This window comes from Myotis lucifugus, unplaced genomic scaffold, assembly GCF_000147115.1.
Source record: "Myotis lucifugus unplaced genomic scaffold, Myoluc2.0 scaffold_84, whole genome shotgun sequence".
Taxonomy (NCBI): domain Eukaryota; kingdom Metazoa; phylum Chordata; class Mammalia; order Chiroptera; family Vespertilionidae; genus Myotis; species Myotis lucifugus.
The window spans coordinates 3139325-3167258 of record NW_005871132.1 but is presented as its reverse complement, the minus strand read 5'-3'; the positions used below and the strand labels follow the sequence as shown (position 1 = coordinate 3167258).

Here is a 27934-nt window from a genome sequence, read left to right as displayed (position 1 = left end):
ATGGCACTCCCTGGGGAGACACCCCAGCTCATCATTGAGGACCAGGACCTGAAGGCACGAGAGCAGAAACACCCTCCTCAGGTGCTGGAGGCGATCCAGAGCCACAGTCTTCTCCCTGCCAATAGGGATGCATCCTCTGACCTCCTAGACCAGTGGTTCTCAACCTTCCTAATGCCGCGACCCTCATGTTGTGGTGACCCCCAACCATAAAATTATTTTCGTTGCTACTTCATAACTGTCATTTTGCTACTGTTATGAATCGTAATGTAAACATCTGATACGCAGGATGTATTTTCATTGTTACAAATTGAACATAATTAAAGCATAGTGATTAATCACAAAAACAATATGTAATTATATATGTGTTTTCCGATGGTCTTAGGCGACCCCTGTGGAAGGGTCGTTCGACCCCCAAAGGGGTCGCGACCCACAGGTTGAGAACCGCTGTCTTAGACCCTTGTGAGGTGGTTTTCAGTCCTGTATGAAGTGCCTAGCGTAACTCTAACTCTGTAAGTGCTTACTAGATGCTGCTGTGTACTTATGCTAGGACTGGACAAGACCATTACAGTCAACGGAACTTAGCGCTATGGAGAAGCCAAGCACCCAGGTGGCTGTGCTGGGTCTGGGCCACCTCAAGAAAGACCTAGTCTATGGAGAGAGGGGTTGCAGAGAAAGGGCTTCTCTGTGGAGGTGGTACTTTAGGTGCTTCAGTCTGACAAGGTGCTTCAGGCAGACACTTAGAGAATGTGACAGAATCTGTCACATAATAAAGACAGTGGTTAAGGTAAGCAGCTTTGTCCCATTTGAAATTTGATAGTAATTTTCAGGCACACCATATATTATCACATGAGAGAAAGGGTGAGGAGCATGTTATCCCATAAGCTGTGATAGAGGCAGACATCAACAGAAAGGAGAACTGGATCATTCTTGAGTGACAAGTCCATAATAGATATTGTTATCTTAAAGCGAATCCTCTGGGGTAATGAATCCCTTATTTTGATGTCATAAAGCCCACCCCTTCCTCCAGACATCCCAAATGCCATTGTCACTGGCCACTGACACTGACACTGATCTGAATGGACCCCAAATGACATTTAGTGTAGGAACGTTCATTAAGCATTCTCTCAGGCAGGACAATGTGGTGGGTCTGTGGGAAGCCAAAATGTGCAAGCGCTTAGTCTACTTGAGATAAGCTATATGTGCATAAAATATTAAACAAGGCTCTGACTAATAGACTACCAGTGCAGAGCTTTCTCGTTTAGGAAGAAAATGCAGGGTAGGTGGACAGTCCGACTTACCGTAAAGCTAATTAAGCTTCAGTTTCAGACCTGTTACTTACAAGGCCCATCCACGGCCCTGTGCCCAATTTTGCAGTCATCGTTAAGCATTATTTTGCTTTTTTTGTTTGTTTTTGTTTTTTAAATATATTTTTATTGATTTCAGAGAGGAAGGGAGAGGGAGAGAGAGATAGAAACATCAATGATGAGAGAGAATCATTGATTGACTGCCTCCTGTATGCCCCCTAATGGGCATTGAGCCTGCAACCTGGGCATGTGCCTGACCGGGAATCAAACCTGGGACCCTTCAGTCCACAGACAGATGCTCAATCCACTGAGCCAAACCAACTAGGGCTAGGGTAAGCATCCTTTTTCTTAAGGAGAGCCCCTTAAATTTTGTAAGCTTCAGACCCCACAAAACCTGGATCTGGCTCCGGTGCATAAACTCGAGATTGAGGGATGGGCTGTGAACACATAGGGGGACGAGACCCTGCAAATGCAGTGCCTGCTGCCAAGTGCATCGGGACATCTGCTAGAAATCACCACTCCTTCCTCTTTACCTGGAATACATAGCGTGTGCCAACACCTTCTTTTCGGGGAAAGGAATTAGAGAACTCGAGCAAGGTCCCATGGTGCTCCAGGTAGACTGTAAGGTCCTAAAGTGGTTTTGCTTTCTCCTTGGCTTTCTCAGGTCTGGGCTAGTAGGTTCCATTCCAGAAGGGCCTCCTGGGGGCAGCCAGCATCCCACCCTACCCCCACCGCGCTCTCCTGCTCTCCCCAGTTCTGTGAGTTCCTTTGTCCCCAACTCCATGATGCTGTGCGAATCTGAGGAGCCCTGGTGTTTCTGTGAAGTTTCCATGACTAATTCTGGCAAAGCAAGGAGAGCCTTTCTCACGTCAACAAAGCCGCTCTGTCACAGAATAGTGGCAAGTGGAGCCAAAATTCCACCTTGGCATACGTAAGGGCTGTTTTCATTTTTTTCAAAAAGAAAAGTTAGGAAGGAGGAAAAGGATGGAGGGCACAGAGCTGACCCAGTTCACGTCCGTAGTTGATGGTATATGAAGATGTAGTTTTATGCCTTTGCTTATAAGCTCCCTCCCTTACCAAAACACATTGTTCTTCCAGAAATTGTTTTACTTCAGAAGACTTTTTTAAACATTCAAAGTGCATTTCATGTTCAGACTTACTGCTGGTGGGACCAAAGACTCAGACACAATAGCACCTCTAGTGGTGGTTTGCAAATAACTTGCTTTTTTAGTTGCAAAAATAATTACTGTTTTTTTAGACCGTGGATCCAGTCTAGCTTTGATTTGTAAAGAAAGCAAAGCGGTGTAGTGGAAAGAGCTGGATTAAAGTCGGGAGACCTCACGTGGAGCCCCATGAGGTCTTGGACCAATCACATATAGCCGTCCACGAGTCTCGGTTTCTTCTTCATCATAGGATGTTACATCTGGAACGGCCGTAGAGATAACCCCTGCCTGCCTATCCTCGAAGGTTTGAGAATAAAAAATGATAGTCAAGATCACAGACTAATCAATATTACGGTACAAATATAAAGTATCATTTATTACCATGCAGTGGCTGACAGTTGCTCAGAGGGGAGGTTTTTTCCTGTAAAAGTCATCAATCTTCCCTGCCAGCCTTTACCAAGAGAAGTCTGCACTGTGAAACTTAACCAAGGGACCAAATTCCCAGGGCATGGCTTGCAACACTTACTGCAAACAACATAGAGCCAGTCAGGGAGATGATGCAGACAGATAAAACTAGAAACCTGGTGTTTCTCCATTGGGAACAAGTATTTATTGATTTTTATTCATATATCAGGGTGTCTACACTTCCAGAAACCACCCCCTCTCCCCAATCAATTATACTCTCACAAGTGTATTCAGACCGACGGGTGTGTATATCTGTGACCTCTCTCTGTGCCTGCCCTTGGAGCTGTACCCTCTCTCCGAGGCTCACTCCCTTGACTGCTCTTGGTAAAAGAATATCGAGGCTCTGGGGTCAGGCTGACCTGTGTTCTAAGCCTCACTCAGCTCGCACTAGTCATATGGTCTCTGTACATCACAGAGCTTTTCTGAATCTTCCTTTCCTCCCCATCTGTTATATAGAAACCTACATAGACGTGTGAGGACAGAGATATCTGTAAGGAGCCTCACTCGGTGCAGGTGCTCTAATGAATATGAGCATCGGGCCCTCGTCCATTGTCACCCCCACAAGATCTCTGCCTTATGCCTGGCAGGTTCCCCTGCCTCCAGCCTCTCTCCATCCAGGCTGTCCCACACGTGGAGTCAGAATTCCCAAGTTGGATGGGACCAGACACAGTATTCCAAACACCACATCATCACATCTCTGGCCCCATTCCAAACTTCCCAAGGTCCTCACTCCCACCAGGTCAGCTGGCTAGACCTGCCGCCCTATCTCCTCTCTCTCTTCCTCGCCATGCTCCTCACTTCCCATGAGCGTGTTCCTGCCATGAACATCTTAAAGCGTTCTCCCTCACTTAGAATCAGTCACTCAGCAAGTGGGTAAAACCACCTACCACCCTAAGGAACTTCCCAGAAGCTTTGGGAATGCTCTCGACACCCCTGCTCCCAGAGAAGCTGGAACTTGGGAAGGGCTTGTCTTCATTGTTGATTTCTGCATGAAAGCATGCCTGTGAATGGGAGGAATTGGGGAGGACCCTGAGGGCTTCAGGTAAGACATTTTTTCCCCAGTTCTTGGTTCCTGCTGCCTGTGCCTGCAGGGCACGAACCCCAGTGTCCCACCTCCTCACCACATCTGGCAGGGAAGAGCTGGGAGGCACTGCAGGAGCCAGGGCTGCACTCTGCATTGCAGTTCTTGGCTCTGTGAGACAAAGAGAGAGATTGCCACCTATTGACAGATGCACCACCTGCATTTCTCTGTGGTCTTCAAACAGGGCCACAAGGGTTGGTAGGCCCTTTGATTTTCCCATTTCGTTGGTCCACCTGCTCTCAGGATTGTCATTCCGGTGTGAGGGAGGAGGGGTGGGGATGTGACAGCCCAAAGTGGTAACAGCATCTCTGAGGGAAAACTGCCTGAGCATCGGTTTTGCACTGTCGTGATGGCCACTTTCAGTTGTGTGGCAGGCTCTCTGCGACATGTGCTACATCTCATTTAATCTCACACAGCCCTCACAGGGATCAGTGTTATCACTGTGCACAGGCGTGACCAGGGCAACTGAGGAGCAGAGGTGGAACATAGGGATTCAAATCTAACTCTGACGCAGTGTTAGGCACTTTCTCCTGACATTTACTAATTATGCAAATCACACCCTCATTATAATTTCCTTAACCTTAAATCTTCTGGGTATGAAAATAAATGTAAAAGAACTTTTCCTTTAGATTGGGTAGAATCTTCCACTTTCTGGTTATTTAACCTATAAGGCTCAGAACCCTCATCTGTAAAATGGGGGTGATTATGGTGTCCAACTGATGGCATTGTTACAGAGCTTAACTAAGATAATGTATAGTAAAAATCTCACAGCAGGGTACCAGATATTTATAAATGGGAGCTTAATCATCTCTTGTCTGTGGATGTGGGTTAGAATCCTAATTCCTTTCATTTTTCGCTTTGGGGCCTTGGGGAAGTTACTTGACCTTTCTGATCTTTAGTTTACTCGTCTATAAAATGGGGTTAATAACATACATGTTCTTGCAGGGCTGTTCACAAAGTAAGAGGAAATCTTATGTATGTAAACACTTTGTAAATTTTAATTGTATTATTCAAGTAAAGATTTTTTTTTTTTTTTTAGTACTCACTAAAAGCAACAACAGAAGATAAAAAAGAGGCTCCATAAAGCCACTGGCTATTATTCTGCAGTAAACTCTATAAGCTTTAACATTAATAACACTTTTCATAGGCAATTTGTTTTACAGTTTGTGATGCACTTCCAGATATGTTATTTCATTTCATCTTCACAGGGCAGGGTTGGTCTTGATCCCTATTATAGAGAGGAAAAACTGAGGCTCAAAGTATTAAAGTGACTAGTTACAACACAGCTAATAAGTGCTAACGGTTGTGGGTGTCTGCCATGGAGCTGTGTGTTGGTGTGCCTTTAAGTGTAGGCATATGTCTGAGCATGCTTTTTATGCATTTGTGTGTCTGTACCTCGTGTGACACACACACACACACACACACACACACACACACACACACGATTATATGTTAGCTGGTTGTTTCCTGAAAGGGAAAGGAGAAAATAGGGTCTTATCTGAGATTTTTTTTTTTACACTGCTCAGCGATAGCCTTTTCCTCTTCTTTTTTAGAGCTGATTTCTATTCCCAGGCACAGTTTCCAAGAGGGCTGCTCTGCTTGGAGAATATGTTTGATTTTATCGCTATTCCTGGTTTAGCAAACAACAGCTAGTCCTCCCAGCCTTCTGGGAATTACTTCCTCTTCTTCCCTGCCTGCCAGCTTTATTGAATTCCCCTTAGCAACATCCAAAAAAGAATGGGTGTGGCAACAGCCCGTGAACCAATGAGGTGTGAACATGGCGAGGGTTTCTAGACCAATGGGAGCCTTGTATGACAAGCAGGCTGGCTCAGGAGAGAAAACAATAACCTGAAGTTTGCAAAGCAGCCTCCGGGTGGCAGCAGACCAGCTGTATTGGACACAGCCCCTCAGCTCTCAATATCTACTTTGTTTTTTGTTTTTTGTGACCTATTCTTGGATATAAAACACCAGCTATAAGAATTTACTGTAAGAAGTGAGTTTGTGAGTGTGAGTTCTCTGCTTGACACAGTAGACATGGCCCGAAGGGCAGAATCTCAGGTTCCATCCCCACCCTTACTATGGCCAGTCCCATGACCCCATCACAACTCTTGCCATCTTTGTTGGTTTTAGCACAGCCAATGCCACCCTGGTGGGCAGGCCGGAGGCCTGTGGTGAGACTGCCTGTGCAGCCAGTCAGGAAGAGTGGCTGGAGGAATCCCATTCTCCTTCATTCAACCTCCACTACTGGTGGCCTGAGTGGCAAATGAGGTGGGGCTGGCTTTTAGTCACCAATTAACAGAGAGAACAAGTGTGTCACTGACAGATGAATAACTACAAACACCCACATTTTCAGAGGCATAGGTTGGAGCCATTCCCTGCCTTTTCAGTTCTAGTGCCTATGTCTGCACAGGAATATCTGACCATAAGTGTTTTGAGGCTAGTTCTACTGCAGTGATGGCGAACCTATGACACGCGTGTCAGAGGTGACACGCGAACTCATTTTTTTTGGTTGATTTTTCTTTGTTAAATGGCATTTAAATTTATAAAATAAATATAAAAAATATAAGTCTTTGTTTTACTATGGTTGCAAATATCAAAAAATTTCTATATGTGACATGGCACCAGAGTTAAGTTAGGGTTTTTCAAAATGCTGACACGCCGAGCTCAAAAGGTTTGCCATCACTGTATCTACTGCTTATCAGATGGTTTGGCCCTCTTGGTCTTGAAGCCAGAGGCAGATGTGGACAGGGGCTGAATTAGACCAAATAAAATAACAGCAGATCCATGTTTCAGTAGCTTGGCTATTCTTCTTTTGCTTTGAACACTACTCAGTGAGATTTTTGTCTTTCAGATAGCCATATTTCTCTCATGTATTTCCATTTCTGCCCTAGCTGGTTTGGCTCAATGGATAGGGTGTCGGCCTGCAGACTGAAGGGTCCCAGGTTGGATTCTAGTCAAGGGCACATGCCCAGGTTGCCAGCTCGATCCCCAGTAGGAGATCATTGATGTTTCTATCTATATCTTCTCCCTTCCTCTCTCTGAAATCAATAAAAATATTTCTTAAAAAAGTTTCCATTTCTGCCTAGTCTATTCTCATCCTTTGAAAATCAGTGAAGGCCCCCTATCTCAGAGTCTCATTTGGTTCTTGCCCTCCATCTCTCCTCCAGCCCCCTGGTGCTTCCATATCGCTTTCTAAAGATCTCTTGATTTGTGTTTCCTCAGAGAGTCACAGAGCACCTTGAGGTCAAGGACTTTGCCTTTATATCTCCATTCCTTAGTATAGTGTTGGCATATAATGGATAATATTATATTAACCAATAAATGTTCTTAGAAGAATGGGAGCATGCAAGAAAGGAGCTCTTGTTCTTAAAGAAACAATCTTACAGACTCGTAGGTGGCCTGGGCTGGAGCAGTGCTGGCAAGGCTGGCGCTGGCTGCTGGGGACAGCTTGTAGCTAATCAGGACCCTTCAACCTGTGACTCCGGACCAAGCCCTGGGCTTGAACCATAATCACCACCATTGGTTCATCCCATCATGAGCTCGTTTCAGTGACATGGTGTTCTTTTATGATTTTGTGTTTTAGGAAGAACTAAGGAGCAAATCCAAGATCTGTGCCAATGTGTTTTGCGGAGCCGGCCGGGAATGTGCAGTCACAGAGAAGGGAGAGCCCACCTGCCTCTGCATTGAGGTAAGTCCTGAGGTCAGGAGCCAGAGGACAGCTGCCCAGGCTAGTGGGGCTGCCTTGTTGGAGCGGCCAGTCGGCACAGCAGTGCCAACAATGTCATCAACTTTATGAAAGCACACCTGGTCTATCTGAAAAGAGTGGAATTTTCACCCAGGAGTTAAAAATCAGATGTGAATACAGGGATTTTTTTTTAAAGTTTAGCTTTATAAGATTTTTAAATTACAAAATGAATAATTGCTTTATGTAAGTTAAATAAGTACAGGTATTTATGCAAACATAAAATTAATCTTCCACATAACCTTCAAATCCCATTAGTCTGAGTTAACCAGTCTGAGTTAATCCAAAATCCAGGTTAACAGATTGGAATATATTTGTTTCACTTTTTTGCCTTTGCTACTATAAACATGTAGAGAGATTCCTTCTATTTCATACAAAAAATGGAATCATAACATATAGTTATAGATATGTATATACACAGCTTGCGTTTTGTACTCATGCATATATCATGGAAAGCCCTGCAGGTCAGGATGTATAGTTGTAACTCACTTTTTAACAGATGCGTGATCTTTAGTGGTATAAATGCACCAGATTTACGCAATCATTTCCCTATAGATGGACACGTCCCACTGAACAACAACACCCTTATGCAAATAGCTCTACATGCTGCTGCCTTTATTTCTGTAGGATTGATTTCCACTCGGATATGCAAATTAAAAAAAAATAGACAGAATGCAGGTTTTTCAAGTTTGCTTTGGTTTTGAATGAACCATAAAAAGCAAAGTGAGCTTTCGAGAAATACTTCTTTCATGAGCAGGATTCTGATCAGTTCTCACTCTTCAGGCAAACAAATACCCTGAATGTGTGCCCTTTCCCCCGTTTCTGTCAAATCAACCCACGCCTGAAGTGCATCTGTCTCTGTGCAAATAAATACACCCAATTGAGTCCCCAGAGGAAGGATCCTGACCCATTGCTCCAGAAAAGAAGTCCTCCAGTTTAGAAATTAGGAAAACAGATATGCTGGAGACCTGGCAGGGCCTCACTGGAGGTGCGCTGGCCACTGTGTGGTGGCTTACGCCCAGACTTAGGGTTCAGCAGCCTGGCGTCTAGTCTCAGCTCAGCCACATACAATTGTGTGATTTTTGAGCAAGCTAGTGCCACAGGATACCATGAAGACAGAGACTGTGTTTGGCTTTGCCCCGTGCCCAGCACATAGAAGAACTCAGTCATGAGTATTGGTTAAGCGCAGTTTGTCTTTCTGGCTTTCGTGTTCTTGTCTGTAAATCGGAAAGTTTGGGCTACCTCCCGCTCCAGTGTCCTGTGTTTCCTTTCACTGCATCTGCTCTTTCTTGCTTCGGTGCCTTTATTACGTCCGAGCTGAACTTGCTTCCCCCTCTCTCCTTTCAGAAACCACAAAAGTCTTAAGAAACTGAGCTTGCCTGTGACCATGGCACTTTAAATAGCCAAAGTAGGGCCGAGTTGCCAAGTGAACTTTAGTCCACTTCCTCTTTCATAATGATTCTCTGTAATACTTCACAAAGATCCAGGCACCCCAACCCCCAGCCTCACAGCAGGCATTGTAAGATTGGGAGGAAAACAAAATGGCCCCAAAGTACAAGCAAAGCAAGAGAGCAAAGATCCTTCAGGGTCCGCCCCAGAAGAGTAGAAGGCGTGCGGCGTTTGCCTGCTTTTCAGTCTCCACATTTCCAGCCCTCAGCTCTGGCTGTTTTGTGTCATAGAATGCTGACTTTTAAGGGATCTTAGATCAGCCAGAGACATTGAGTAACTTACTACAAAATGGCAAAGCGATGAAAATTCCAAACTCCTGACTTCTAATAAAATGCCCTTTCTGTTCGTTTGGTAGGGGTGTGTCAGGGAGGGGTGTGTCAGGGAGGGGTGTGTCAGGGAGGGGTGTGTCAGGGAGGGGTATGGCAGGGAGGAGTATGTCAGGGAGGGGTGTGTCAGGGAGGGATATGGCAGGGAGAGGTGTGTCAAGGAGGGGTGTGTCAGGGAGGGTTGTGTCAGGGAGGGATATGGCAGGGAGGGGTGTGTCAGGGAGGGGTGTGTTAGGGAGGGGTGTGTCAGGGAGGGGTGTGTCAGGAAGGGGTATGGCAGGGAGGAGTGTGTCAGGTAGGGGTGTGTCAGGGAGGGGTATGGCAGGGAGAGGTGTGTCAGGGAGGGGTGTGTTAGGGAGGGGTGTGTCAGGGAGGGGTATGGCAGGGAAGAGTGTGTCAGGGAGGAGTGTGTCAGGGAGGAGTGTGGCAGGGAGGAGTGTGGCAGGGAGGGGTATGGCAGGGAGGGGTGTGTCAGGGAGGAGTGTGGCAGGGAGGGGTATGGCAGGGAGGGGGGTCTGTCTCTTCACTGAATAGCAGAGGACCCTGACCCAGGATCAGCACACAGAGCCATATGGGGCTGCAAGGTGATAAGGTGCCTCCAGCACTAAGTGGGGTACGGTCACAGATGCCAGGGCTGAGGCTCCCACTGCTGAGGCCATCACTGCTTGTGGGGAGTCCTCAGGAGATGGTTCTGTGTGCTCGTGTGTGCCTGCTCTGTGTGTGTGCCAGCACCCTGGATGGCACCAACATCCAGCTCTGTTTCAGCAATGCAAACCTCACAAGAGGCCTGTGTGTGGCAGCAACGGCAAGACCTACCTCAACCACTGTGAGCTGCATCGAGATGCCTGCCTCACTGGATCCAAAATCCAGGTCGACTACGATGGACACTGCAAAGGTACGGAGTGCCCTCACTGCTCACTGGGGGGCCAGGAAGGCAGAGCAGTGTGGCAGGGGTACCCGGAGTCCTTTCCACCCTGACCACAGCACCCAAAGCCGTGGAGACCACCCAGGTTCTTGGAGGCATATCCTCTTGGCACCATGAGCCTGCTGGGTTCCTCCTGGATGGCCCAGGCTTCTGCCAAGGGTTTCCTGTATCAGACCCTCAGGGGGCTTCCAGCTCTGTCTGCAGCTGAATGGTGGATAGGCAACCACATCAGTAATCAATAATAATAAGGAAGTGTTTAAATGAATTCTGTATCTTTTTAAAAAGCAGGTAAATTTCACTTTTCCCATGCTTTTAAAATTTGGGTACCTCTCAGCCCTGGTAGTATTATATTTCCTCTATTTTACATTCAAACCATTATCATAAGGTTAAAAGGGAAGGGGTCCCATGCTTGTTGCTAATTAGACATTCGCCCCCGGCCTAGCCGCTGCCCTGCCTAACCTGTCTCAGCCTCAAACTTCCCTGAAGAAACAAGAGGCCATTTCCCACTGTTTCCATAGTGATTCCATATGAGATCTCAAAGTCCCAGTGACCTTCCCCACCCCTCAATCTAGCAGGACAAGGTGTGAGCTCAGGAGGGAACTCAGTGGCCCCAAAATGTCAAACAAAGCAGGAAAGAAACGACCGCCTTCCCCCCCCCCCCAAACTTGGGTCTTGGAAGAAGGAAAGGAGACAGGACTTAAGACAAAACGATGAAAAGGTTACAGGTGGCCACTCACTGTGGGGCCATTTTAATCCTAGTAATACATAGACATTTTCTTTTTTCTTGACTTTGCATTATGCATCTTCTTTTGTCTTTCAGAAAAGAAATCTGTAGGTCCATCTGCCAGCCCAGGTGAGTGCCTGTTTTTCCACAGTGTGCATCTTTTTTTAAAAAATGTTATTACATTTATTGGGGTGACATTGGTCAGCATGGACATATATAGGTTTCAGGTGTGGGTTTCTATGTTACAAGATCTGTATATTGCACTGTGTGCTCACCACCCAAAGTCAGATCTTCTCCTGCCACCATCTCTTGGGACCTCCTTTACCCCCGAGCACCTTCCCTCTGGCAACCACCCCACTGTTGTTTGTGTTCAGGAGTTTCAGTTTTATATCCCACAGATGAGTGAAATCATACGGTTCTTAGCTTTTTCTGACTGACTTATTTCACGAAACATAATGTTCTCAAGGCCCATCCATGCACTGTGTATCTTAGGGAGGAAATACTCTTCATGATAGAAACTTCGTGTTCTGCAATCCCTGCTGAAGACCACTAGAGCTCCGTGTCAGCCCTGTGACCCACAGCTGTGACCCTTCAGCATAGCTCAGAAAAGCTGCAAAACTGCATGTTTTTGTGTGTTTGTCATTTGAAGCATCAGGTTGGGTCAGAATGCTGACTGTGTTTTGCATTTTTGCTGAGTTGGGATTGAACTGAAAGGAGAGAAAGTCACGGAGTCCTTCCTGCAGGGATCTACAAGATATCCTGTTGTCGGGGGACGAGCAGAATCAGAGGCACAACTTTTTAAGAAAGGGGGGAATCTGTAATGCTAGTAAGATTTCTTCTGTGATTTCCTACAAATAAAAAGTAAAATTTCATCGTCATTTATAAATGCAGACCCCTTTAGCATATACATTTCCTTAAATCCTCACAATAACCTTGTGAGGTAAGGTTTTATTGTAATTACCTTGTAGATGAGGAGATTGAGGCTCAGAGAGGCCAGGTGAATTTCCCTGAATCCCACAGCTAGAAAGTGGCACAGTGGGGAGAGGTGCCCAGATTTTCATTCACTGGCTCAGTGCCTCTTGCACATCCTAACATGTATTATCTTCCAGGAATTCCCTTTTGCCGAGTCTTTCCCTTCCCTGCTTCCCCATCCACCCAACTCTCAGCCCACCTGTTGTTCCCATGTGGCCTACACAGCTGTCCAGAGCCTGGCTTCAACGTGGCCCGTCATTGGCCTCATTTTCTGTTGTGTATAATAAAGTATAATGCAGGCAGTGTACAATTTAGGTGGAAGAAAGTTTTGATAGACCCAGTTGGTGAGAGAAGGAAAAACTATACAGAGAGAATCAGAAATCCAGTGGCATAAAGAAATGCAATGCTCTCCTTTATTCGTGTATTATTTTACCTTATCTTTGGGCCAAGAGAGCTGTTCTGTTGATTGATTGATTTCCCCCACCCCCTCAGCTTCCTAAAGTTAATGAAAATGACCTTTATTTTGCTGCTTTACTTTTTTCTCCCTCACCTATGCAATGTAGTCTTTCTGTTTCAATACTCTTGATCTTCATAAATTTTTTAGAGATGCGAGCTTGAATCCTGGGTTCGACACTTTCCAGTATGTGCCCTGGGTTGACTCCTCTGTAGCATGTGCGTGGTCATCCTGTTTCCCTAAGTGCTGTGGGACTGCAATGAGATGACGCACTCACATGGTGGGTGCTGGGGGACACTGGGGTCCTCACCGTCAGTTGACCTCCCCCCTTTCCTGCAGTCGTTTGCTATCAGTCCAATCGCGATGAGCTCCGGCGTCGCATCATCCAGTGGCTGGAAGCAGAGATCATTCCAGACGGCTGGTTCTCTAAAGGCAGCAACTACAGTGAAATCCTGGACAAGTACTTCAAGGTAATCCAAAGGTGGGGTCAAAGACTGGTCGCCCATGGCCAGGCCATGTGGAAATGCAAACCAGCAGAGAGTCCTTGAGTGTTTCCTCACCATAGATCATTCCATGCAGCAGCGACAGTTGCCTTCTGACCAGCTTGATCAGAGGGCGTCCAGCAGTACAGTCTTTATGATCTAACACATATGTGTTGCTCTGTGTGTGCAGTTAAAGCCACAAAGGTGTCATAAAGCTTATGTATGAAAACTATGGCCAGGTTCCATGCCCCCGTCCCATATGACACCTTATAGAACTGTTTGCCGATATAAAAATACCTTCTGATCTCACTCAGACCCCTTAGCCTCTTTCCCACCTAGTTTGATATTTCTCTAAGTCATTAACTGACTACCCATGGCCCACAGAGCAACTCTCACCTGAGAAGAGTCGATGGATTGGCATTTCATGGGTCCAGGATCCTTCATGAACCTAGAGATTGCTACTCTCCTAAAGAGACAGATTATTCCCATTGGGAACAGGAGAGATGCTACTTCAAAAAGGGAAATGAGGGTAGAAATAGTACTTAGCAATGAGCAAGGCCACTATGTCAAGGAGATCTTTCTGGGAGCTTGAAATAGTTGTTGGAAGAAGCAGTTAAGGATGCTCTCTTCCAGCTGATGGACGAGAACACAGACGCACATAAATGTATGTCCCTCTCAGAGATAAACAAACTACATGCCAAAGCAAGCGCGTGTGTGCACAGCAACACACACCCCACTTACAGAGATGCACACACCACACAGAGACACGTCCTACCCACAGACACACGCACTCAGTTACCCACATTCCCACATGCGCACAAAAACCCCTTCACTTGCAGACACACATCTCTGGGCAGATGCCCTGGAATGCTCATCCCCAGACATACATGCCCTCACGTGCCTCAGGGCCTTCTGTCCCAGAACCTAACCAGGCAGGACTCAGGAGCAACCCCAGACACATGAGGAACTTCTTGCCAGCTCTGCAGTCACCGAATGTGGTCAGCACCAGCCCAGTCTATGGATTCCTCTTTCTAACTGACATTCTGGACCCTACATACTGCGTTGGCTTGAAATAGGATCTCTGCTCATTTAAGAGTCTGCTTGTGTTATTGTCTTTAGATGGCGAGTTCTCTCTTCTATGGCAGAACAAGTATATCTCTCTGGATTCCAAGTGTTTGAGGTCACACCTGGATGTTAAAGCACAGCCCTTCTCACTGTGTCCTCTTTCTCAACCTCTCCCACACTGTGGAGCCCTTGGGAAGCTCTTTATCTGTCCTTCAGCATCTGCTTTTTGATGATTATCTGAGACCTGTACTAGTATGTGGCGTCTTCAAAGGGAGACTCCCGCCCACTAGGCAAACAGCTGCCTGTTTCTAAGCGATCTGATACCTCACAGAGACTGTTTCTGCACCAGTGAATCGCCCTTAGCCCAGCTGGCGTTCCTTATAGAAAAATTAGTTAAAAAGCAAATCTGATCAGAATGCGGAGAAGACCAAAATCAGGCCCTCACCTCAACTGGGGATTCAGTCACTCTTTCTTAGGTGAAAGCGTGAGAAGAGGTAAAGAAAGAGGCTTTCACGGCCATGTCACACACACAACCCGGGCTCTGGGTGGCAGACTTCTGGTGGCCAGGCTGAAACTGGATCCAGCCTTCTGATCTCCCTTGCCCCAGGATTACATTTCCCATCCGCCCAGCTGCTGTACGTGACTGCGTGCCTGGCCGAGCCCATCTCCGTTCAACAATCTCCAAACTTGCAGTGAGCCCAAACGTGGGTCTCAGAGCACACTTTCCTGCCTTGCCTCAACCCTATGGTTACATAGAAGAAAAGGGCAGTTATCTCGAGTGTAGCTCTGGGAAATGCTGGTGTAAAGAGGTACTATGCCTTTGTAACAGAGACACAGTGAATTAGGTAGGTTCTTAGTCCAAGTTCATGACCCGACCTCCCCCTCGCCCCTGCAGGCCCCCTGCAGGCCCCCTAGGGATTTCAGGATTCCAGGCTGGTTTCAAACCTCTGTTTTCCTGTGGCTGCCACATACAGACCTGGCCTGGAGTAGCCCAAATGGGTCCTCATGAGATGAGTGCAGGCAGGCTGGCCCCTCCCTCAGCTTCAGGCCTGGCCTCTGGTCCCACTGAATGTGCAGGGAGTGCACTCAGCGCTGCCCTCTGAGAGCTGCCTGGGCTGTAGGTGCCAGGCTCCGGGTGCCCCTAGTGCCCTCTGGGTCCACAGCCATTGCGGGACTGTTCCTCTCCCCACACTCAGTCTGTACTCAGGCCCTGATGGGGTTGGGTCTGTAAAAGCTGCTCCGGTCTGTCCAGCACTTGCAGCATTTGGACCCAAGAAAGTCCTATGCTGCTAAGAATGGCACCTGGCCAACCTTATTTATTTCTCTGTGTTCATTAATCAAGACCTCACACGGTGAACACTTAGGGAAGGTTCCTCGGGTGAACGTATGGTGACTACAGAACATCTGAGACCTCTTCCTAGGAATTAGGACAAGAATGATGAACAGATACTGAACAAGGGCCGTCATAGTTGTCTCATACACTGCTGTCATACATACCCGGAGAGGTTGACAGCCTTAGAGTGGAATACATGCGACTGTGACAGTTATCGAAGGACAGTTGGTAGCTGTGTCTTTACCTTCCACCTAGAAACCTGGACAGACTTTTCTTCCAGAATTCCTTACACCATCTGGGAATCCACCTTGAAGGTACCATGAGGGTGCTGATTACTCCCAGGGCAGCAGTATGAGGCAACCTAAGGGAAGCATTTTGAAAGACAAAATTTTTTCCATTGGAACTATTTAGGAAAACAGGTGTCCAACTTGGAATTTAAGCCAAGCCTTGAAACTGACAACCCCCTCCTGCAGCTGGGGCCTGACTACAAGATCTTGGTTTAGCATCTTGACAAAGTGGGGACAATGCCTGAGCTCAATACACCCTCACCCTGTGCTCATGGGATGTCAGCTGGGCCATGAGGACAGCCTGGACAGCTGAGGACCTGTGCTGCAGTGGGGCCCCCACACAGGACAAGGGTGGGGGATTTTGCACCACCTCTGCCTGCAAGCCATTTGCGTCTGACTCCTCACTGATGAAGGGTACCAGTGAGAAAGTTAAGCACTGAGCAGTCCAGGGAAGCTGGAAATCAAGCATTAAGAAATGGCCCTGTGAGCTCTGAGTGCCACCTGTGTCATTGTTCCCAAATAGCATGTTAGAAATACACTTCCTGGGCTCTGCCACGGAAATTCTGGCTCACAGCATTGTTACCACATGTTCGTTAGGGTTTAAGGATGTGGTGTAGTGGCTGCCTGAACTCAGGGCTGCCATCGAGGCTGTCTGCAGAGTTCCTGAAGCCCCCCAGGCTTTCTGGGTTCCACAGGCCACACTCAGGCTGCCCTCCCTGGCAGCGTCTGGGTTTGAAAGGCCCTCAGTGGCCTCTGCCCAGGCACTTTCACTCTCTCATCTCGAGGCTCAGGCGCCTTCTCTGGGTGCCCAGGGATCTGAGCCTTTGGTGCTGTAGCTCTCTGAGGCTAAGCCAGGGCAGAGTTGGTTGGAACATGTCCAGAACAAGATAAACCAGAGGTGGGTGCAGCCCAGCGGGGGAATGCTGGAACTGGGTTCTACAAACTGTTCCTGAAAGATCACTTCATCCCCTTTCTAGAATTTTGATAATGGTGACTCTCGCTTGGACTCCAGTGAGTTCCTGAAATTTGTGGAGCAGAATGAAACCGCCATCAACATCACCACCTATGCAGACCAGGAGAACAACAAGCTGCTTAGGTGAGTGGGGTGAGAGCAACAGGGAGGGGTCCATGAGAGGAAGGCTGGATAGGAGAGGGGATTTGAACTCCTTCCTGCTACAAAGGGGCCACCAAGTGTTAATGCGAAGTAAAAAGCAAAATAGGAATTCTGTCCGGGTCTAATCTGTGAACATTATGAACTAATATACTGAGCACCACTAGTATCTGATCAAACGGTTATTGTTTTTGGCTAGAACTTGCAAGGAATAGAAGCATGTAATTTTAAGTAAATGATCAAGGTTGCATCAGAACAAAGTTGTTTCTGAGTGTTGTGGTAATGTTTTAACGGTTAATTTTCTGAAGGAATTACTTTAATGCAATATTTAACTGTAGCTTAGATCTGATTTTTATGATAATCGGTGCTATTTCATGTAGAGAACTCTAATGGTTACAAATGTGAGTACGTCCCTCTCCTTTTCTGGTATCATTCCAAACTAAATAGTAATAAAAATGAATCCCTAAGAAACCTCTGGTGTGGTTCCAGTACATTGGTAAGAATTAAAATAGTTTAAGCACCACTTTGTTCAAAAGAAGTACAAGCATGAAAGCCGAGACTCTAGAAAGATTCCTTCTTAATAATAGTCCATGGCCTAACTATAATATCTGAAAAGCCTTCATATTTTGATAAACTAAAATTAGGCAATATTTTACAAGTTCAACGTTTGATCCTCATACCATCTCAGTGAAGGAGGAGTCCTGTCTCCATTTTACAGATGAGAAAGCAGGCACAGAAAGGTTGAATAACTAGCTCAAGGCCATTTGGGCAGTAAGTGATTGAGCCAGGGCTCAAATCCAGGCCACGGGGAGAGGGAGAGAGCTGAGATTCTGTGAAACTTCTGGAAGGTCTTGTTCTAGAATGGTGATGCTTGCTTGAACTCCACGTTCTTTCAGATCACACATTGCTTTCATATTGTCTATTCCTCTCGCTTCTGTTTTGATTTTTCTTGTTTGGTCGGCTTGACATTTACACCATAGGGAAAGGCAATTACTGGTGGAAGGTGTGCAGGTAGTGAAACATTTGTCAATCCAAATTGGACAAAACCATGCAGGAAGTCTTAGTTGTCTGGGGAGGAACATTTGAATGATCTGACATTCGGTATATCAGACTGAAGGTTGGGTGCTTACAGGAGTCAGGAGGGTTAATGGTTGTGGGAGGTCAGTGTAGAGAGAAACTTTATCAATTAACAGTCACCTTCTTGGCCTCCTCTGGGGCCCCTGGTGTGCGTGGTCCTGACACTTACTTTCTTCCTTCAGGAGTGAAGCTGAGGTCTGGCTGACACATTTCTCCTGTGTTTTGTTTCAGAGGACTCTGTGTCGATGCTCTCATTGAGCTGTCTGATGAAAATGCTGACTGGAAACTCAGCTTCCAAGAGTTCCTCAAGTGCCTCAATCCGTCCTTCAACCCTCCAGAGAAGAGTATGCTTCACCTAAGAAACAGGGAGTGAGGGGGAGTGGGAGCATTTTGAAGGACTAAAATTGATGGCCCTCTCCAGAGCTTGCTAAGAAAATTCCTTCCATAATTCTAAATGGGCTCCAGCCCATCATCTCCATAGTGATGTTCAGGTCCAATACCTTTGGCTGATGGTAGCATTTGCTCAGATATAGTGCCTCTGAGGGACAGGCAGTTCTTGTCTGGGGAAAGGGTAAGGTCCACAGACTGTAGTCAGGACTCTTTGTTCCACCTTCACCCTAAACGATTGCCCTTTATTTTTGGTCCCAACAGAGTGTGCCCTGGAGGATGAAATGTACGCCGATGGAGCTGAGACCGAGGTGGACTGTAACCGCTGCGTCTGTGCCTGTGGAAACTGGGTCTGCACAGCCATGACCTGTGACGGTGAGCTGTGCCTCAGGCAGAAGGAACAACAGAGGCAGAGCTCCCTTCATGAAATCACCATGAGAGAAGTCAGGGTGGGGATGAAGGAAAAGAGGATGGTGGTAGCTGGGAGCAAGGAACCTGGGCAGCAAGTGACAGATTCAAACTTGTCATATTAGAGCTCCAAGAAGGCAGCATTGAGGACAAAGCACTTATCCCAGACGCAGAAGTTTGAAAATCACTCCAGAGGCTTGGAACAAAAGAGGTTCAAGACCCAGGGCAAGAACAAATGTTGATATGAGATTGGAATGGTGATAATAATAATGAAAGCGAACACTTTAGTGAGAACAATGTGCCAGGCAGCTTCTAAGCACTTTACATATTAACCCACTTAATCCTTATGATAGCTTAGAAAATCCTATATGTAAAAGACTCAGGTGTTTGGAAGATAAAACAATTCCTCCTCACCACCCATTCTCAGCAGAAAAAGGAAGAATGTAGACCTCTGTAAACTAACAGAATTAGATATTCCTTTAAAAAAAAAAGTTGAGGTACTTGAGACATGGGCAGGGTGACTTTGGGATATAGAGATGTCAGACAGAGTTTGGGAGGCCAGTGCAGAACCATTAGGGTCTTGGACGACAATGATGGCCAAGATTAAAGCCAAGCCCTGGGAAAAACTAGGCACCATTCAGAGTGGAGGCAAGATAGACAAGGGTAAAGCCAGGTCACATGCTCTGGGAAGAAAGGTCAGTTGGAAGGAATCAAGCCCCAAATTTACACTAGATGGGGTGAACCTAAAATTATATCTTAAACAGCCAACTGAGCCCGGCCAGTTTGGCTCAGTGATTGATCGTTGATCCATGAATCAAGAGGTCATGGTTCTATTCCAGGTCAGGACACATGTCCAGGATGTGGGCTCAATCCCTAATGGGGGGTGTGCAGGAGGCAGCCCATCAATGATTCTCCCTCAGCATTGATGTTTCTATCACTCTTTCCCTTTCCCTTCCTCTCTGAAATCAATAAAATCATATTAAAAAAAAATAAAGCCAACTGAGACGAGAAAAAGCAGGCTGGTCCTAGGACCATGTTCAAGGTCAGGTTATCTGGTAATTGGAGACAGAGGTCAAGGACCCCAGAAGAGCTTCTTCTAGATTAAAAGCCCAGTCACCAATAATACAAATGGAGCTTGGAGGGTCCCTCGTCTCCCACTCCCCAGGAACAAGTCTCTTCTCGGTGTGGGAGGGCAGAACGCCTACGTAACTCCAGAGACAAGTGAAAAAGCAGGAAGAGGTTGTTTAGAGGTAGAAATGCCTAGAAGTTGCTGGAGGCCAAATTAAAGCCATCGTAGCTAGGCCAAGCATACAGTAGCTAGTGAAGCCAAGAGAGAACATTTCAAAACAATACCCAGCCTGCCTCAACCAGGAAGCCTCCTGTACTCTACTCATCTACCCAAAATAGTTTTTCACACCCAACTGCTCCTGGTGTGGCTTAGTAAAGGTAGCCATCCCTTTCTAAGATGCAGGCAATCGGTGAACAGCTGGTTTACGATCATCTGGATAATGAGCCCCATCACATGCAGTAGACAGAATCCAAATAATTGCCCTCCTGGGACCATGCCCATTTCCACGAAACAGGGCTGTTTATCCTCTCTGATGGCCCATGTTCAGAGCCCTACGTGGTTATGTATAAAGAGCACTCTCCATGGTCGTGCCCTGGGGGCCTTAGCACATCTTGGTGTGCAGGCCATGGACCTGAGAGGACATTGTAGAGATGGCATCCAAGGCATTTTCAGGTCAATACCTGAAAGTTAGATCCTAAATCCCAATGGCGTAGAAAAGAAGGGCACTGAGACTCGAAGCCAGCTGGAGCCAGAGCCAAGGGAAGTTGCCATGGGGGCAGCTTGATGCTGAAGTCTGGAAGTGGTGGTGGAGCGGTATTTCCTAACAACAGTGCTATTCTCGATAAAGGTACAGATTCCTGGGCTCCATTCCAAACCTACTGAATCAGAAGCCACAAGAGAGCAGCTTGGAAACCTGTGTTCTTAAGACATATTCTGTGATTTTTTTTTTCCACTGTGCAAGTTTGGTAGACACTGTAGTTGTGGTGGTGATCAACCCTGGCTGCACATCAGAACCATCTCGAGAGCTTTACAGAACCCTGTGCCCAGGCCCTGCCTTATAACAATTAAATCAGAGTCTTTGGAGGTGCAGTCTAAGCATTTGTATTTGAAATGTTCTCCAGGACCTGTGAAAGGTAGGGAATCACTGCCCCAGAAGAATGCCTGTCAGGGTCCAGATTTTCTCCGTAGTTCTTTCTGCAGGGTCAGCTCCTGGAAAGGATGGGCTGGAGTAGTTAAAGTCACTAGGGACAGAGGCTAGGGAAGGGTGGCAGTAGGTTGCTTTATTTGCAGTGTGTTCATTTGGAGGTGTCAGAGGAATGTGGATAATTCACCTCTTGTACTGATTAAATGGGAGATGAAATTAAGGACCTAGAAAGTAGATACCAGTGAGACCCCAACTGGCTTCCCTCAGCCACCTCTGAGCCTTGGTTCTTCTTGCAGAAAAGAATCAGAAGAGGGCCCAGACCCAGACAGAGGAGGAGATGACCAGATATGTCCAAGAGCTCCAAAAGCACCAGGTGAGTTGCAGCCTCTGTGCTGATTCGGGTATCTCTGCCGCCACCAGGCCCTTCCACCACTCAGATATTGCCTAATGTCCGGGGAGACCAAGAAGATGCTCTGTTTAATACAGTAGGTCCTGAATGATACGCCTATAGTATCAAACTGTGATACAGTTCCCTGGTGGGGTCCTTGCAGGGTGCCACAGGTCCTAGCAGATTACAACTTGGCAAATTGCTTAATAAATAAGAATCAGCCAGTTGGTGTTTTGCAAATGGATTGCAAGTGGTTTGCAAATGAACATGGGCTAAATAAGTTAACTGTTTTCTGTCACAACCAGTGCCCAGACCCAAAGACCATGGATTCTTGAAGGCCAGGCTCTACTAGTATAGTTTGCTCATCATTGCAGCCCTGTATTAACACAGGGCTTGGTATATAGTTGGCTCTCAGTGAGCATGAAATTAGTGAATTTGGACTGCAACAGAAAGGATTTAAGTTAAATATTAAGCTGGCTAGAAAACAGCCTGGGATGACAAACACAGGAAACTTCGAGGTTCTGCTTCCTGGAGACTTGAGATATAAGAATTCTGTTCAGGTTCTATGTCAAGTTGAAGGCCTTCTTGGATAAAGGGTTCTTAGCAGAATTGTGATCCACTGACATATTTTGCTAAGGGCCTAGGGAGAAAACATGGGTATGCTGGACTCCCGGGCCTGTCTTCCATTCGTTTACCAAAGTCTTAACAAAGGATATTGCACCTTAGACCACCTGTCTGTAGACTGGGTCTGGTCATTCAAGCCTTCTCTCTCTCAGAGAAGTTTTTAAGGAATATAAAGGTCATAAGAGCTGCTAAACTAGTGAGTGAAATATTTCACTTGAAAATAAAGAATTGTTAATATTAATTGTTCATATTTATTGATTTTATATGCATTTTGTCATTATCACTAATAGTGTAGAAACCTCATGTCAGTTTTTTGAGCCAATGCAGAATCTCCCATCTTCTGTTTTTCCATATTTCAGCAGTCTTGAGTTTCCAGATGAGTACAACTCCACAAAAGAAAAAACGAAGTCCATAGGAATTCCTTGCATTTAGGATGGAGAGATGATCAGAGTAGAGAGTGGGGAGTGAATTAGAATAGCTCTCATCTTTAAGTGTCTCTGTCTATGTGAGTTCCCTCAGGAGCAGATGCTAAGGCAAGGACTCAGGTACAAATAGTTTATTTGGGAGGCAATCCCAGGCAACACCAGAAGGGAAATTGGGAAGTGAGCTCAGGATGGGAAGGAAGCAACAGAGTGCATATCCAGCAGTTATCACTGTAGGCAAGTGGAGCTTAATCCTCGTGAGGAACTCTGGGAGCAGAGTTTCCATGCCTGAGGGCATTCCTACTGGAACTCCTGTCAGCTATGGGCAAGGTTCCCTCCAGCAAACGTAAAATCCCTGGCATTTCTGGCCTGCCAACCAGAGAAAGAGGTGCAAGTACTGGCAGTAAGAAGCCATGTCAGTGAACTGAGATGCTAAAGACCAGGAATATGGACAGGGCACCAGCAGTGTGTCTGTTAGATATCAGTCACTGTTGTTCTTATTTCCTATTAAATTTTTTGTTGAGATATAATTCACATACAAAATTCGCACCTTTAAAGTGTACAATCCAATAGTTTTTAGTATATTCACAAGATTGTCAGCCACCATCACTATGTATCCAGAACATTTTCATCATCCCCAAAAGAAACCTCATACCCATTAGAAGTCACTCTACAATCATTAACCTATTTTCTAACTCTATAGATTTTCCTGTTCTGGACATATGTAAATCGAATTATACATTACATAGTGTTTTCTGTTTGTCTTTTTTCATTTAGCATAATGTTTTCAAGGTTTATCCTTGTTATAGCATGAATCAGTGCTTCATTTCTTTTTTTTTATTAAAGATTTTTCAATTACTGTTGAAATATATGCTTTATTCTTTTTTATGTCTAAGAGCCCCGGTGCACAGATTGAAAGGAAATTAATTAGAAGGTGGCTAGAGGGGCGGGACTGGGCTAGACAGGCCGGATGCGCCCTGGAGCCAACCTCCCACAGCTCCTCCCTGGGCTGCCGCACCTGGGGCGGCACCAGGGCTCAAAGGGTGCCTGCAGAGTGAGCAAGGTCCCTCTGGTAAGTGGCGTCCCTCGGCATGGCCTGCAGGATTTGGGCTGAAACCAGCAGTCTGACATCCCCCAAGGTCTCGGAGTGCAAGAGGGCACTCTGCAAAGTTGCTGTCACTCAGCAGCTCCTGCGTTGAGCGTCTGCCCCCTGGTGGTCATTGTGCATCATAGCTGTCAGCATGTCAGCCATTCGCTTAGGCTTTTATATATATAGATAACATTCCATGATATGAATATACCACATATTGTGTATCCATTTATAGGCTGGTGTATATTTAGGTTTTCGCTTTTTGGCTATGATGAATAATGCTGTTATGAACATTCTTGTAAAAGTTTTGTGTTTTTAGTTCTCTTAGGTAATAGTTAGAAATGGAATTGCTGGATCATATGGCAACTCTGTTAATCTTTTGAGGAAGTGCCAGGCTGTTTCAATTTCTCCACAAATTTGCCAACATTTGTCATTGTCCATTATTTTTTATTTTAGCCATCCCTGTGTAGTGGCATTTCACTTTAGTTTTTTTTTTTTATATTTCCCTAATGATTGATGTTGAATGTCTCCTCCTGAGCTTATTGGCTGTAAGAAAAATGTCTCCTTTTGAAGAAATGTTTCCTTGCTGTAAGAGATGGTACTTTATTATCCTCGTTTTGTAGTTGAAGACATTGAGGCATGGAAAGCTTCATAATATGCCCCAAACCTCCCAGAAAGTAGCACAGCACGATTGAAGCCCAGGTATTGTGCCTCCAGGGCCTGTCGCTCTTCATGCCTCTCAGGACTTGGACTCAGGACGTCTTGTAGCACTTCCATTTTGTAGCCTTCTCTTCATCTTTAAGGCAGGCATCATAATGTGCGGTCTGATTGTTTCATAGGAATTCAAATAGGGTCAGCTCTTAATTACGTGACAGCCCCTACGTGACCATATTGTGAATAAAACATGTTCCTTGCCCTCAAGTTGTTTGCCATCCATGCAGGAGACAGACAAGTAACCAGAACTAAAATTCAGCATAAGCATGAATCTGTCAATGCTAGATAAAGTATCGAGGACTAGATAAATGCCACTGATTTTTTTTTACATAACATTTATTTTTTCTCTTGCTTCTCAAAGGAAACAGCTGAAAAGACCAAGAGAGTGAGCACCAAAGAGATCTAGTGAGGAGGCACCTGGGAAGGTGTCCAGAGCCCGGCACCTTCTCCTCCACTTCAGTATACACAAGTGTCTGCTACAATCGCCAAATCACCAGTATTTGCTTGTATAGCAACAAGTTTTATTTCGTCTATTTGTTTTGCAATAAAGGAAACGGGGGTGGCTGGCTAGGAGGGGAAGGGCCATAGCCTTCATTTCTAGGAGTGATTTAAGAGAAACTGTATAAATGGGGCTCGGGGGCTGGAGGCAAGTAAGGAAACTGCATCAGGGTTGGGAGAGGAGCGGACCCAGATCTGAACCACTTCCGAGTCTACCGCAGCTCTAAACACGCTGCAGGGAGGCAAGCAGTGCCAGAGAGAACTTAGCAGACTATCCCTAGAGGAGGGATTTGGGAAGCTCAGTGGAGAAGAACGCATTCTGCTTCCAGCCCTTTCCAGTCGGCATAAGACTCCAGCGTCTTTGTTTCTCATGGCCCCAACCACTGCCTCTAGATACACAGCCATTGGCTAGTTACCCAGTGTCCCTCATACTTGATGGAGTTTCTGGGAGGGTGCACCCAAATGATGCAGATACTTGTGGACTTCCAGCCCCTTAGAGACCCAACCAAATTTTAAAAATACTTTTTACCAAAGGTGCTATTTTTCTGTAAAACTTTTTTGGCAAGTTGACTTTATTTTTCAATTATTATCATTATGTTATTGTTGTTCTTTTATATTTTATTTTCTTGACTAGAAATTAAGCTTTTGTAATTATTTTTCAGTAGTCCTACCATTTCAGAGGTGGGGGAGTTTGGGTTCTTCCTGGTGCAGGGACCGCTCTAACCCAGACCTCCCACCCTGCCGCATACTAGCTGCAGCCCAGAGACTGCCCCCTGGCTCCCAGTGGGTCAGCAATCTGTCCCAGGAGCAGTGGACGCCTCAGCCAGAAGCCAGGGGAAGAGAAGCGTCCCCATACACGCTTTCAAGATCCAAAAGCTAATTTGTTTTCAATTATTCTAAGTTCATGCTAGTCAGTATTTCAAAGGATGGAGACAAGTGCAGCCAAAGCAAGGCTTAGATATCCCAGCCTATCAAAGTGCTCGTTGATCCACCGCTAACTAGGAGAGTGACTTTGGCCCTGGCTCTTTCTATTTCTGGGCCTCGGTTTCCTCAGTGAGCAGGTAGGAATGCATTAGCCTTTCGATTTCATAAGTTGTAAAGTCTGTGGTTCTGATCATTGGTCCAGAGGAGACAGGTTCCTGTGATTTTCCTTCTTAGGACAAATGCAAACTTGTTATAAGAAGAAGATTCGGATAGCCAACAACAAGCTGACCAAGTTTGACCTCAGTGAACGGCCCCACGGGTTGTGCGGTGTGGGACGCAGAGCCCTCTGGGATAAACCCTGCCCTGGGAAAGAGTGGGAAGAGAACCAGTCCACTTGGTCTTCACTTTTGCATTTCCTTTTAAACCTTCTTGAAAACAGAAATGGCTTTCCATTTAGAGATGAGGACAAAAGGAAGTTTCCCATTTCAAGAGAGGAAAAGTGGAAATTTAATGTTAACATTGTTATTGGTGAGCAGTTAGTCTTTCCTATGTCTTTTGGCCTGTGTCCTTATTAACCCCACTCAATACCATACTTAACAAGCATTTGGAATAACAGAGATTTAAAACTTGACATAAGATCTCATTTTCAGACCATTAGAAGGAAATTATGTAGATTGTACTGCACAGGCAACTCTGAGAAAGTTGTACTGAAAATGGAATTTCTTCTAAACAATGTCCTTATTCTCCTTTGAAAGGAGAACATTCCACTTTGTTTAGAATTTTGAGCATTTATCGACATCCCACTGAAACGCTCCCCTGCAACCCTACTTGTGCTGTCTGAAAGGCACCTCCCTGCCCGAGTGCCTTGGAGAACCCCGGCAGGACGGCTTGATCAAGTTTGCCAACACTCGGACACTATGGGAATGAGAGCAGGAATACCAGTTTGTTTAAAGCAAGAAATCAGAGAGTCTTCTCACCTGTTACATTTAGGACAATGGTTGCCATCCAAGACTTAACCTACCCTACAACACTGAATTCCTAAGAGCAAATCTGCGTTCCTCCTGCAAATAGGGAAGCTATTACCTGCACCACAGAATCATGTGATCTGATGACCATTCATGGAAAGCTGCTAAGTAGCCTAGTCTGGGGAGTCTTACATGGAGCAAATAAACAGGATTAAATTGGGTTCCGTCCCTCCAGCTCTCTAAAAGCACAAGGCTTAGTCTGCAAGCTTCCTTGGGCTTTCTCTGTGTGTATAGTATTTTATAAACATATTAATTACAGCATCTGTTATTATAGACATGTACTCCCCACTGGTGTCCATGGAGACCTCCCATGCCATGACTCAACTCCATCACTGTTTTTGGAAAGCAGGGCTCCTCCACCTGCCAGTAAGTCCATGTGAACCAGTCTGAATGTCTTTCCTTTACACTTATGTTTTTAAATAGTCAAATTTCAAGAAGCAATTTAAACAGGTTTCTGTTGCCTATGTGTTTGTGAAATGTATTTGTATTTAGTAGGCTTCCATATTGCATTTAACTTGTTTTTGTAACTCCTGATTCTTTTTTTTTATTCTTGATAAATAAAGAAATTAAAATAACAGTCGTATTGGTTTCCTTTCTCCTTCCCTCCCCCCTAAGTAAAGTTATGAGAACCACCTGATGCACGTGGGTCTGGGTTTCAGGAACCTTAAAAGAGGCCTGAAAAGTTCTCTCCTAATAAAATCTTGGCACTGCAGCTGGGAGAGAAGATTTACTCAGGGATAGAACAAGTTTACTTAGAAGAATGATGGGTGGTGGGTCTGGGGTGGGAAATGATAAGAAGTCAGGGGGCATTCCTGTAGTGAGAAGTGGTTAAACTAGACTCCTAAAGCCCTCGTGGGTCTTATGAGACTGGAATGGCATCAGGTGAGGCTGGCTGCAGGGAAACTATGAGAACCAAATATCCTGGGCAGGTGGCACGGGGGTCTGCCAGGGTCTGCCTGGGAAACCTTAATGGCTTTTACCTGATATACATGCATTATCCATAGGAACAAATATTCCCAAGAAGATTGATGCTGGCTGGTTAAGACCCTCTGTTCTACTCTGTCCCGGAGACACATGACCAACACTTGCTTTCCTCTCCCATGTCCCAGTGATTATTATAGACATGTAATCCCCACCCCAATAATACTATCTTCTGAAAGAGCTCATTATGGTTGATGAGGTTTATGCTTTCTTAATTTTAATCATATGTGTTGAAGTCTTGCTTCTCTAAAATTATAGCCAGGATACCTTGATTGGATTTGGGGTATTACTCCAATGCTT

The 27934-nt window shown here is 45.8% G+C and overlaps 1 protein-coding gene across 1 annotated transcript; it reads left to right on the top strand.

Moving 5' to 3' along the window:
- On the top strand, positions 1-27199 carry FSTL1 (follistatin like 1). The gene is made up of 10 exons (XM_023755803.1): positions 1-81; positions 7597-7701; positions 10296-10425; positions 11276-11308; positions 12945-13075; positions 16750-16868; positions 18192-18304; positions 18612-18722; positions 21265-21341; positions 24568-27199. Exons 1-10 carry the CDS (start codon positions 1-3, stop codon positions 24610-24612), a joined length of 945 nt encoding a protein of 314 aa, XP_023611571.1. The 3' UTR covers positions 24613-27199.
- Positions 27200-27934: the final 735 nt, after the last annotated feature.